This window comes from Molothrus aeneus, chromosome 28, assembly GCF_037042795.1.
Source record: "Molothrus aeneus isolate 106 chromosome 28, BPBGC_Maene_1.0, whole genome shotgun sequence".
Classification (NCBI taxonomy): domain Eukaryota; kingdom Metazoa; phylum Chordata; class Aves; order Passeriformes; family Icteridae; genus Molothrus; species Molothrus aeneus.
In genome coordinates this window covers 5171368-5183886 of record NC_089673.1, presented here as the reverse complement: position 1 = coordinate 5183886, position 12519 = coordinate 5171368, and the positions used below count along the sequence as shown (strand labels likewise).

General features: G+C 53.7%; 1 protein-coding gene across 1 annotated transcript; it reads right to left on the bottom strand.

The window, feature by feature from the left end:
• Positions 1-7878: 7878 nt before the first annotated feature.
• On the bottom strand, positions 7879-11937 carry HOXB7 (homeobox B7). The gene is made up of 2 exons (XM_066566983.1): positions 11538-11937; positions 7879-8132 (listed from the first exon to the last, which is right to left on the bottom strand). The coding sequence occupies exons 1-2, from the start codon at positions 11935-11937 to the stop codon at positions 7879-7881; spliced, it is 654 nt and encodes a 217-aa protein (XP_066423080.1).
• Between the last annotated feature and the right edge of the window lie 582 nt (positions 11938-12519).

The following is a 12519-nucleotide window of genomic DNA, read 5'->3' as shown; positions in this document are numbered from 1 at the left end:
CTGCTGCTTCCAATAAAAAATGAAACTCTTTTTTTCTTTTTTCTTTTTTTTTTTTTTTAATTTATTTTTTTCCCCCTTTTATTTTTTCACGGGGGAGAGCTGGAATTGCCGGCCCTTGTGAAGTGAGAGCGCAGCGGGGGTTTCCCCACCGAGGGAATTATTGCGGCCATAAAGTCAAGCCCGGAGCAGGAAAAAGAGTTGAACAAACCCCTTGTTCTTGGAAGTCAGACACAGAAACCCATTGGCGGCCGCCGAGCCTGCCCTGCACACCCAAAACCGCTTCGGAAAATAAACCCGAGCTGCTCGTTTAAAACAACGAGCCCCGAAGGTGTTAAAATTAAAAATTAAAAAAAAAAAAAAAAGAAAAAAAAAAAGAAAAATAATAATAAAATAAATCGCCTCTCTGGCAGCGCAAAACGGCCTGAAAGTTAATTTCCAGCAATTGAAGTTTAATTTACCTGACTTCCCGTGCCGTGCATAATAACCTGGTTAATGGCAGCTCGGAAAAGCAGCACTAATAACCCGCCTTTGTTCCATTAAGCAGCGCGGCTAATTATTAACGCGAAAATCAGAAAAGGCGCGGGGGCGAGCGGGGGGAGCGGGGAACGAGGGGACCTTGAGGGGACCCAAAGGCGCCCGGACCCCAAGGCTCCCCCCTGGGGAGGGAGGGGCGGTGAAATGAGGGGGGACAGAGGAGGGAGAGGCCGGGATTGCGGCACGGAACGGCTCGAGCGGGGCCGCGGCCGCTCCGGGCTCGAAATTCATTTCTTCCCCTCCTTTCTCTGCTTTCACTTTGGGGGTTTCTCGCGGCGGCGCGGAGCCCCCGGGCGCGGCGCTTTCTGGGGGAAAAGCAGGAGGATTCGGGGGCCAAACAGTTGCCAGGAAACTGCGGGGCAGGAGGGGAAAACGAGAAGGGGGAAAAGGAGCGGGAGGGAGGAACCTTTTAAAATAACAGGCGCGCATTGTCCTGCCGGGCCTACAGGAACTTAAAAGTGACCCCTGGGCTGCCCCTGTCCCCAGCGACCCCCGAGCCCCCCCGGACCCCGCCCGGGCCCGGCCCCGAGCGGCCGCTGCCACGAGAGAGGGGCCGAGGCTCCCCTGCCTGGCGTTTTATTGCGTTTTATTGCGTTTTATTGCATTTTATTGCACTTTATTGCGGATTATTACATTTTATTGCTTTTTATTGCGGATTATTTCTCTTTATTTTTTTTTCCATTCTAATTTATTGCATTTCATTTCGTTTCTTTTTATTTTATTTTTTTTCTCATTTTATTTATTCTTCTTTCTTTTTTTTCTTTTTTTTTTACCTTATTCCATTCTATTGTATTTAATTTCATTTTATTCCATCTTATTTCATTTTATTCCAACTTATTCCATCTTATTCCATTTTATTTCATTCCATTCCTTCTTATTCCATTTTATTCCATCTTATTCCATTTTATTTCATTTTATTCCATTTTATTTCATTTTATTCCATTTTATTTCCTCTTATTCCATTTTATTCCATCTTATTCCATCTTATTTCATTTTATTTCATTTTATTCCATTTTATTTCATTTTATTTCATTTTATTTCTCCTTATTTCTTTATTTTTTCTTTTTTTTTAATTTTATTTATTTTATTCCCATTATTTTTCCTATTTTTTTTCCCCTTTTTTATCCAACGCTGTGCTGCCAAACCCCCCGGGCCCCTCCGGCCTCGCTCCGCCCGCCTCGTCCCCGCCGCGTCCCCTCCGCACCCGCGCACCGAGCGCCGCCATCCCGGCGGGATTTCCCATCCCCGCGCGCACCTTCGGGGCTGTCGCGACAGAGAAAATCCTCAGCTCGCTCCCAATCCGAATTCCCGCCCGCTCCAGGCGGAACAAAACCCGCGGGGGCTCCGGGTGGAGGCGAACGCTCCGCGCCCCCAGGGCCGGGCGGGGCCGGGCGGGGCCAGGCGGGGTGGGGACCCCCCGGGAGGGGTCTCGGTGCTGGGGGAGCCCCCCGAGAGCTCCCCGAGCCCCCCCGGTGCCCCCGGTGCCCCCCGTGCCCGCGGCCGCCGACGGTAGATGGCAGCAGACGGCGGGGAATGGGCGAGCCGCGCACCGGGGCCCCCGCGGGACGTTGAATTCACTTCTCCCCAAATGAACCGGCGGGGACACCCCCGGATCACCCCGGATCACCCCCAAATCCCCCCCCTCCAGCCCCGGGATTTGGTCTCGTTCGGCTCCGCTGGGAAATGGTTGAAAATCCTTCGGGGTTCCACAAGTGGTTGCCCACGCGAGGTGTGGAAGAATCGGCATAAAAATCCAGATTCCTGCCTTCAGTTATTTGTTTCTCATTCGGTTTCCCGTCCCCTGCGCGAACGGGAAGAAACAAAAGCACCGCAGGGAAAAGATGGGGGGGGAAAGGGAGGGCAGGAGGTTGAACCCGCGTGGGGTTTTTTTCTGCCCCCCTCGGCCGGGGATTGATGAAAAACGGAACAGGTTCGGGGGAGAAATCGCTTTTAAAACCGTCTTTGTGTTTATCGCCATCGCTGACCCCTCGCGCACGACATCGCGGCGGGGCTGAGATCGACCCTCGCCTCACGGGGCGGTTTCGGCTGAAATCGCGGATCCGCTCCCCCTCCCTCGCTCCCTCCCTCTCCTTCATTATCCCCTCTCACAGCCACCTCCACGCGGATATTTCACAACGCACCCTCGAAATGCCGAGGGGAGCCAATGAAATGAATGAGGTTGAACCCGGCATCTCCTCGGGGCGAATTTTCCCCTGGAAGAGCAGCGGGGATTGGGGCGCGGGGCGCGGGAGGAGAGCGCGACCTGCGCGGAACCTGGCGAGGAAGGGGAAGCCCCGCAAGAGCCAGGGCTGAACCCCGGCCCCGAAGGCGCCTTCGAGCTGCAGAACGCAATTAAAACCCGAGGAGCTTTATTGCTTCCCAACGTCAGCTTCATCTGGGGCTTGGGGAGAGGAAAAGAGAAATCACAATAATGAGAGCGCTGCGCTCTGCGCTGCCTCCATTCCTCCATTCTTAATTCTTTTCCTCCTCTTTTTTTTTTTTTTCTCCTTCCCCCTCCTTTTTTCGTTGTTTTTATTTAATTTTTTGTTGTTGTTGTTGTTGTTTCGGTTTGTTTTTATTTTCCCCAGGCTGATTTTTCAGGTTTCCGCCAGCCGCCCTCTCCTCGAAGGGAAAAACCACGCGCACAACGAACGCCCCTGGAGAGCCGCGCAAACCCCGAGCGGCTCCCGCGGAACCTCCGCCAAACCCGCCCCGAGACGGCGGAACTGGCACCGGATTCTGCCAGGGGGAGGGAAAAACAAAAACCCAAACCCCAAACCAAGCCCAGAGCGACAGAACCAAGCGAACGCCACCAGTGGCACCAAGGGTCGGGGCAGGGTCCGAGCCCTGCCCAGCGAGCCCAGCCTCGCTCGGCCGCTGCCTCCAGGTGCCCTCGCCCGGCTCCTGCTCCTCCTCCCAGCCCCTCGTTGCCTTTCCCTTCCTATTTTCTGTTTCTTTTCTTCGTTTTCCCTCCCCCTTTCATTCCTCGTTTTATTTTTCCTTTTTTTTCCCCCCATTATTTCTTCCTTTCCTCCCCTCGGTTTCTTTCTTTCCCCCGCTTTTTTTCCCCCCACCTTTATTTCTCTCTCGATTAATTTTTCAATTTTTTTTTTCCCCCACCTTTATTTCTCTCTAGATTAATTTTTCCCTTTTTTTTCCCACCTTTATTTCTCTCTCGATTATTTTTTCAATTTTTTTTCCCCCACCTTTATTTCTCTCTCGATTATTTTTTCCCTTTTTTTTCCCCACCTTTATTTCTCTCTCGATGATTTTTTCCCTTTTTTTTTATTATTTTTCCACCTTTATTTCTCTCTTTTCCTCACCTCTAATCTCCGCTTTTTTTTTTCCCCCGGCTGCAATTGTCGCTGGAGCAGATTTCCAAAAATTTCCAAAGCCTTTCATTCCTCCCTTCTTCACCACCCCACCCTTTTCCATCCCCCCCCTCCAACACCTCCTCCCCAGGCAGGAGATGAGGACCAAACAGGAAAAACAAACATAAAAGCATCTCGACAAAACCATTTTTACATTGGAAAAATTAAAATATAAACCACATAGAGTTATATACATCACAATAAAGGAAGAGAAACGCATTCTGCCCTTACCTTTTGCCGTCCTTTCCTGCGGCAGGGGTGGGGATTTTGGGCCAGCCCAGATAAGCCTGGGCTTATCTGGCGGCTGCCAAGGCTTGTCCCGAGCTGAGCGCCGTCCGTCGCCCCCCGGGCTCCTCGGGGCCGCTCGCATTTTCCCGTCACTTGCGCGGAAAAAGGAGCAAAAAGCGCTGGCGGTGCCGCAGAGTCGCCTCTGCCCTTCCGTGAGCACCGAGATCCCAAAAGCAGCGGGGGAAACTCAGGGTGGGTGTGGGGATGGTGGGTGGTGGGGGGGGTGGGATTTGAAAATTAAAATTAAAAAAAAGAATTAGAGAAAAAAAAATTAGAGAAAAAAATTAAAATATTTTAAAAAATGATATTAAAAATAGCGGGGAAAGCGGTGGTAATAATTAAGGGAGAAAATAAAAATAATGAAAAAGCGGAATTGGCCGGAGGTGCTGGGATGGAGCCGAGGGGGGAGCCCGGGGGTGCGAGCGGCTCCGGGGGCCCCCCCGCGCCTCTGCCCCGCTCCGGCCCCGCCGAGCGCGCACGCGAGAGCAAAAAAACGCAAAGAGAGAGGGCGAGAGCCCTACGGAGGACACTGATCCGACCCAAGGTGCAGCGGACAGAAGAATGGTGCAATATAACCACATGGGAAATAATAAAAAGTTCATGTTCACGGTTAGCAGTCCACATGACCGGCTCTGGCCAATCCCAGAACCCAGCCACTCATAAAGTTCTATCACAAAGTTGTAAATTTTCATAAAACAACAAGGAATTTATTGCATTTCTTCATGACCGGTTTAACAGCAGGCTTTTTCTTAGCCGCCATCTTTTTTTTCTTTTTTTTTTTTTTAACACAAAAAAATATTAAAAGGAAAAAAAAATTATCAAAAAAGGGCAAAAAAGGGAATTTTTGTTTTATTTTTTATTTTTTTTCACACACCCCCCCCCCCCGTCACCCCAAACATGGCTTGGGTATGGGGGGGGATCGTTTGGGACAGAAAAAAAAAAATAAAAATAAAATAAAATGAAACAGCGCCTGAAATTCCCGAACAATAAAACCCCCCCAGAATAAAGAGCTGCAGCTTTGGGAGGGACGGGAGCGGGGACAGGCGCAGTAAAACAGCGGGGCTGGCGATTTTGGGCTGGTTTCCCCTTTTTTGGGTCGCAATTGGCACCTCGGGGGCTGAGAGGGGCTGAAAGGAGCCCGGGGGGGTGAAAGGGAGGCAGGAAAAGCCTCGGGAGCGGCGCCTGGGGGGCTCCGAACCCCCCGGACCCCGCCCTGTGCCCCCGCCGTCCCCGGGGGGATTTTGGGGTGTCCCGGGCCGCCCCCAGCCCGGATTTGCCCTTTTTGCCTGGAATTGGCCTCAATTCCCGCTCGCCCCGGGAGGGGGGGGCTCCGGGAGCAGCAGAGGGGCCAGAAAATTCTGGAATGGCTCCGTTTTTTATTTATTTCACCCCCACAGCCCAGCCTGGCTCTGCACCCAGCGCTGCTGCGGGAAAAGGGGATTTGTCCCTGATTTTCCCCGGATTTTCCCCGGATTTTCCCCTCATTTTCCCTGGATTTCCCCCTCATTTCCCCTGGATTTTCCCCTCATTTCCCCTGGATTTTCCCCTCATTTCCCCTGGATTTTCCCCTCATTTTCCCCGGATTTTTCCGTGATTTTCCCCGGATTTTTCCCTCATTTTCCCTGGATTTTTCCCTTGATTTTCCTCGGATTTTCCCCCTGGTTTTCCCCGGATTTTCCCCCTGGTTTTCCCCGGATTTTCCCCTCCAGACGGGAATCTGGGGGGAAAAGCGGGCGGGCGGATCCTTTATTCATTTATTAATTACGGGATTTCCATAATTAGGGCCAGCAGCGAATCTGGGGGCGCGCAGCTCCCTGAGGTGGCGCCGGATTTTGGGGGGAAAAAATTAAAAAAAAAAAAAATTAAAAATCAAACGTGGCCGAGGATGCGGCGGGGCACGAAATCACCCGGGGGTGGTGGGAGGTGGAAAAGGAGCGAGGGGAGGAAGAGGAAGGAGGAGGAAGGTGCGGGGCTGCCACCGCCAGCTCCTCCCCGAGCCCCCTGAATTTGGCGTTTATTTTGCTCGTTTCACGATTCTTTTAATTTTATTTATTTTTATTTTTTATTTTTTAAAAATCCCCTTCCCTCCGCATCTCGCCGAGCAAAAAATCCCGCCGAGCCTCCGCGCCTTTACGCGAGGCGGAAATAAAGAAATAAATAAATTAATAAATTAAAAAAAAAAAATAAAATTAAAAAAAAGAAGGCGGGGAAGGGGCAGAGCGCGGCCGAGGCGCAAATGCTTCAATTTCCAATTTCCTCGCCTTTTGTTTTGCCTTGTTGATTTTTTAAATATTTTTTTTTTCTCTTTCTCTCCCCTTCTTCCCCCGCGCGCCTTTAATTGCTTTAATTTATTTTATGCGCGCTTTGATGCCCGGCGTTATTTGGTGCTAATGAAAGAGTTCCAGTCCGCGCTGAAGTAATTGAAGGGCGGAGGGAGAAGCTTAAAAAAGAAAATAAGAAATAAATAAAATGGCCAAAGGCGCGGCGGAATGGAGCGCAAATGGGCTCGGAGAGGCAGAGAATGGAAGCGGGGAGCGGGGGGATTGTTTGGGGCCAGTCCGGGTTCTTTCAATTCCTTTTTTTTCCCTTTTTTTCTTTCTGCTTTTCCTTTCCTCAGGGATAACCCCAGGAACAGGGGGAGAGAGGGGCCAGAGCCCAGCCCGCGCCCCCAGGGCCCCGAGAATCAAATCTTGCTCAGGATCCTGAGCAAATCCACGGCAAAACACCCAGATCTCCGCGGGATTGGCTGCGCCAAGGAAAAGGAGAGAAATTCGGGTGGTAAAACCGGGGTAAAGGGAAATTTCACCACCTTTATTTCAAAAAACGTGGGGGTTTAACGAGGTAAAGAGGGAGGCACCCAAGGCGCTGCGGATTGCTGGAGATCTCCTTTTTATTTCCAAGAATAATAATCACAGACGAAGGAAAATAACAATAATAATAATAATTATTATTAGTAATAACAAAAAAAAGCAAGGCGCCGCCATTAAATAAAATTTGCTACTTTGATATACAACATTTGACGTGGCACAATATTAATTCCTCTGCTTTTTTTTCTCTTTTTTTTTTTTTTTGTGTGTTTTTAATTCTTTTTTTTTTTTTCTTCCCCCTCCCCATAGAGGCTCGAACGACGAAGGTAAAAATATCCACAGACAAAAGAGCATCGCAAGGAGAAAAGAACGGCCGAGGTTCCGGGGAGGAAGGAGGATAATAATTCCTATTATGTACAGGAGAGACTCTACGCGCTAAATGTCATTTGCGTTCGGGCTTTTCGGGCCACATTTTCTAAATTAAAGGTGCTAAACACGACCACGTTACTGCATAACCCCCCCCAAAAACCCCCGGTACACAGCCAAAGTACAAAGGACAGCGATTTACAAATTACTGCTGCTAGAGGGAGGCTCACACAGGAGAAATGCGCCTATCCCGACTCTAAAGCCACATTTAATAGGTAGATATCCTATCGTACAAAAAGCAAAAATAAAATAAACCAAAAAAAAAAAAGAGGCTCTAATATAGGTAGTATTTATTTTCTCAGTGTCATCAAACACAAGGTATCGCTCCTAGGGGTTCAATATCGACGCGTTTCTCGTTTCTTTTTATCCGTAGTCCGTTTTTAATGCGGTTTTTTTGCGGGTTTCCCCCTTTTTTTCCCCCCTTTCTCTCTCTCTCGCTTCCTGCATCCACCTCACTCCTCCTCGTCCTCCTCGGCCTCTGCCTTTTCCTGCGCTGCGGAGCCGGGGCAGGCGCTTTTGTTCTCCTTTTTCCACTTCATGCGGCGGTTCTGGAACCAGATCTTGATCTGGCGCTCGCTCAGGCACAGCGCGTGGGCGATCTCGATGCGCCTCCGCCTCGTCAGGTACCGGTTGTAGTGGAACTCCTTCTCCAGCTCCAGCGTCTGGTAGCGCGTGTACGTCTGTCTGCCGCGTTTTCTGTCCGTCCCTGGCGAAAAAACGCAGATTTGGGTCAGCTCGGGGCGTTTTGGGGGTTTTTTTTTGGGTTTTTTTTTGGTTTTTTTTTTTTTTGGTGTTGTTGTTGCTCCTCTGCTGTGCCACCCAAAATCACAGCCCGGGCCAGAATTTCCTTTAATTTTGAGGGGGTTTTTTTATTAAATTTTTTTCCTGCTGCTCGAGGCTTTCCCCACCCCCCAAACGCCCCCAAATTTAATTTGCCTCCACCTCGGTGCCAGCGCAGCCTCCGAGCCAAGAACAGAGTTCACAAAGTTCTCTGCCCTCCCAGGCTCCCGTTCCTGCCTCGGTTTCCATGCAGAGCCCGGGAATTCGGGGTGGTTTGGAGGGGAAATGGGTGCGGGAGCAGCCGGGCAGAGAGAGGAGAGGGACAAACAGGGGGAGACCGCGGCTGCCCCCGCAAATCCCGGTGTTTGTTCTGCCCCTCATCCCCCCGGAAGGTGCGAGGTGCTTTGAGTCATTCCGGGGGATGTTTTTGGGTATTTCGGGCCCTTTTCGGGCGGTTTCTCCCCGCCCAGGCCGCTCTTTTTTGGGGTGCGAGGCTGGGCAGAGCCTCAGCTCCCGGCCCGCCTTGGCCGCCGGCCCCGCTGCCTTGGAAAGGGCCCAGCTCCTGATTTTCCCCTCCACCCGACATTTCCTGGATTCCTGATGGGGAATTATTCTACAATCTGGTGTTTGTGATCGCGGGGTGTAAACTCTGCTCGGAACGTGCTCTTCCCCCGGGCAGCGGCCCCCGCGCTCCGCTTCTTCTGCTTCTTCTCCCCTTTCCCCCACAAAACTCAACCGGGTTTTTCTTTTTTCCCTTTTCCTTTTTGTGTTTTTCTTGTTTAACAATAAAAGATCCAGGCATGAAAAGGAAAAGGAAAAAAGAAAAAAAAAGGAAAAAAAAAAAAAAAAGGGGAAAATAGCCCTGGCTAAGCTGTAAAGTAAAAATGTGCAGGTCGTGGAATGCGGGGTTGTAAAATCCGCTGAGGAGCGAGAGCCATAAAGGCTGAATGGGGATGACAACTCTATCCCCGCTCGGGGATGGAATTCCAGAGTTCCAGCAGCGGGATCGCAGCCCGGCCACCGGCAGCGGCAGGGAAGGGGGGGCTGCGAGGGCGGCAGCCCCCGTCTTACACCCCACGTGGAGATTTGGAGATTTTCTGCTTTTAGGCTCAGCTGATCCCAGAACATCCTGGGTTTGGGGGGTTTTATTTTGAGATTTGCTGTTTCTCTCCAAAGCCTCTCCAGTGCTGATCCTCGGAGCTGACAGAGGAGTGAGAGAGGCGGGGGCTCCTTAAATCTGAGGCGGGATAAAAGCACGGATGAAGTGTTTACGAGCAGAAATATTTGGGCTTTGATAAATCAACTGTAAAAGCGGGTGAGTGATGGAGCAGGTAACGGGAAGAGGTGAGCACCAAATGAGAGCGAGGGGAGCTCCTGCCCGCCCTGCCCCGGCGGCCGCGCTGCTCTCCCGCTCCCCCCGGCCCCCGGCGCTCCGCACCGGCCCCGCCGCGCATTTTCCGCCGCCGCGGAGCGGGGATGGTGCTCGGGAGCTGTGGCTGGAAAGGGAGCCCGCGCCTCGTGTCCCACCCGTGCTGCTCCCAGGCGGGACCGCTGGGACCCGTTCTGGGCATCCCAGGGGCGTGAGGAGCCCCGGACACCGTGACCGGCCCACGAGTGACCGCGGACACCGTGACCGGCCCCAGGAGGGACCAGAGACACCGTGACCGGCCCCACGAGTGACTGTGGACAGAGTGACCGGCCCCAGGAGGGACCATGGACACAGGGACCGTGGACACAGTGACTGACCCCAGGAGTGACAGCGGGCACCGTGACCGGCCCCATGAGTGACCACTCACATCCTGACGAGCCCCATGAGTGACCACGGACACTGTGACCAGCCCGAGGGGTGACCACGGACACTGTGATCAGCCCCATGAGTGACCACGGACACTGTGATCAGCCCCATGAGTGACCACGGACATTGTGACCAGCCCAGGAGTGACCATGGAGACCCTGACCGGTCCCATGAGTGACCATGGACACCCTGACCGGTCCCATGAGTGACCACGGACACTGTGACCAGCCCATGAGTGACCACGGACACTGTGACCACCCCATGAGTGACCACGGACACTGTGACCAGCCCATGAGTGACCACAGACACCATGGCCAGCTCAATGAGTGACCGTGGACACAGTGACCGGCCCAATGAGTGACCACAGACACTGTGACATGGACTGGTCCCATGAGTGACCACGGACACCCTGACCGGCCCCATGAGTGACCACAGACACCATGACCAGCCCGAGGAGTGACCGTGAGCACCATGACCGGCCCCATGAGTGACCACGGACACCCTGACTGGCCCGAGGGGTGACCATGGACACCGTGACTGGCCCGGGAGTGACGGCGGGCACGGAACGGGCAGTGCCAGCCGGGGGGAGCGCCCTGCCCGGGCCCGGGCCCGCGCGGGGCAAAGGGACATTAATTAATGAAAGGGACATTAATTAATGAAAGGGACATTAATTAATGAAAGGGATATTTATGAATCGTTAATTGACGGTAACGCCCCGAGCCGGAGCACGCGGGGCCCTGGAGGCTCCCGAGGGTCGGGACGGGCGCGGGGCCGCCCCCGGAGCCCCCCCAGCTCCAAAAGGGATTTAAGGGATTTCCACGGGGATTTGGGGGCAGAACGCGTCCCCCTTTATCTGACATCCATCCCTCCATCCATCCCTCCATCCATCCCTGCATCCATCCATCCATCCATCCATCCATCCATCCATCCATCCATCCATCCATCCATCCATCCATCCATCCATCCATCCATCCATCCATCCCTCCGTCCCTCTGTCCGTCCCGGTCCTGGCCGGGCTGTCACCGCTCGGGGTTTTCACAGGGGAGCGGGGATTGAGGCGCCGCTCTGCTGCCCGGGACACCGCCGGGGGCTCCCGGCCGCCCCGAGTGAAGCGCGCCGAGCCCTCAGAGCGCCCCCCGTGCGGAGCTTGGCCCCCGAGTCCCTCTGTCCATCCGCACGGCCCCGGCCTGCGCGCACGGCAGCGGCAGCAGGAGGGGCTGGCCACGGCCGCTGCGGCTCCGTCTGTCCCTCCGCAGACAAACAGACGCAGCCCGGATGAATATTCACAGCTGAGCGCGGCTTTGGGGCGGGGGGGGCGAGCACAGGAGGGGGGTGGGGGGTGCGGCCCTGCCCCCCCCTCCCTTTCCGAGAGTGAAACGTCACGAAAGGAGCTGGGGACGACCCCCCCCCACCCACCAGCACCACCAGCACCCTCCTCCTCCTCCTCCGGCGAATAACTCACACTCCCCCCACCCCCAAACCCCTCTCGGGGTCCTCCCCCTCCTCGGCGAGCCCCAGCCCCCTCCCCGGCCCTACCTGTGCTCCTCATCCAGGGGTAGATTCGGAAGTTGCTGTCGCCGGGCAGCTCCGGGTCCCTCTGCTCCGCTTTGCCGCAGCTCTGCTTGGAGGCGTCTGCCGGGCACATCACGGGCAGGCTCTGCTCGAAGGGCGAGCAGTGCACGTTGAAGGAGCCGGGCTCCAGCCCGTAGCCCGAGGGGTACACGCTGGGGGGCTGCGGGTGCACGGAGCTGCCCCCGGAGTAGAGGCCGGGCATGGAGGCGGCGAAGGGAGGCGTGGATGCGGCCCCATAGCCCGCGCGTTGGCTGTTGGAGGCGAAAGCGCAAGAAGTTTGCTCGGGGAAGACTCCGGATGGGAAAACCGAACTTGCGGCTTGATATTTAGAAAATAAAGCGTTCGCATAATACAATGAACTCATAATTTGGCCGGGTGATTTGTAGGTCGGGACGTTTTAGTGTCGGTTTTACGAGGTACCGTGATATATTACGGAATTAGAGTCCAGATTTACACCAAAAAGGAGCCTTTTTCCTCCCGGCCCCGGTGACGCGCGGGCACGTGGCCGCTCCGGCGCCAATCGCCGGCCGCCCCCTCCTCGGGGGCACGGGACTGTGCGGCTGGGTTTATAAAATATGATAAATAATTGATGCCGTATAAAACCCCGCGCGATCGCCGCTGGAAGGGGTGAAACCGTGCTGGGGTCGATAAGCAACCTGTAATCAGTTTTCGGCTCGGAGCGAGGGAGAAAGAGAGGGGGGAAAAAAAAAGAAAAAAAAAAAAAAGAAAATACACGGAAAAGGGGAGGGGGTTACAAGCACGTTGTGCTGCCAAAGCAGCGAGGCTCTCTCGGTCTCTCTCTGCTGGAGGAAAGGGAAGGGAGTTCTATTTATCCCTTCATTGATCCCGTCTCAATTTCCCTCCTTCGCACCATTCCCTCGGCTCGGAGCTACTTCTTCTCTTTTTCTCTTTTTCTCTTTTTCTCTTTTTCTGCGGACTCGTCCAT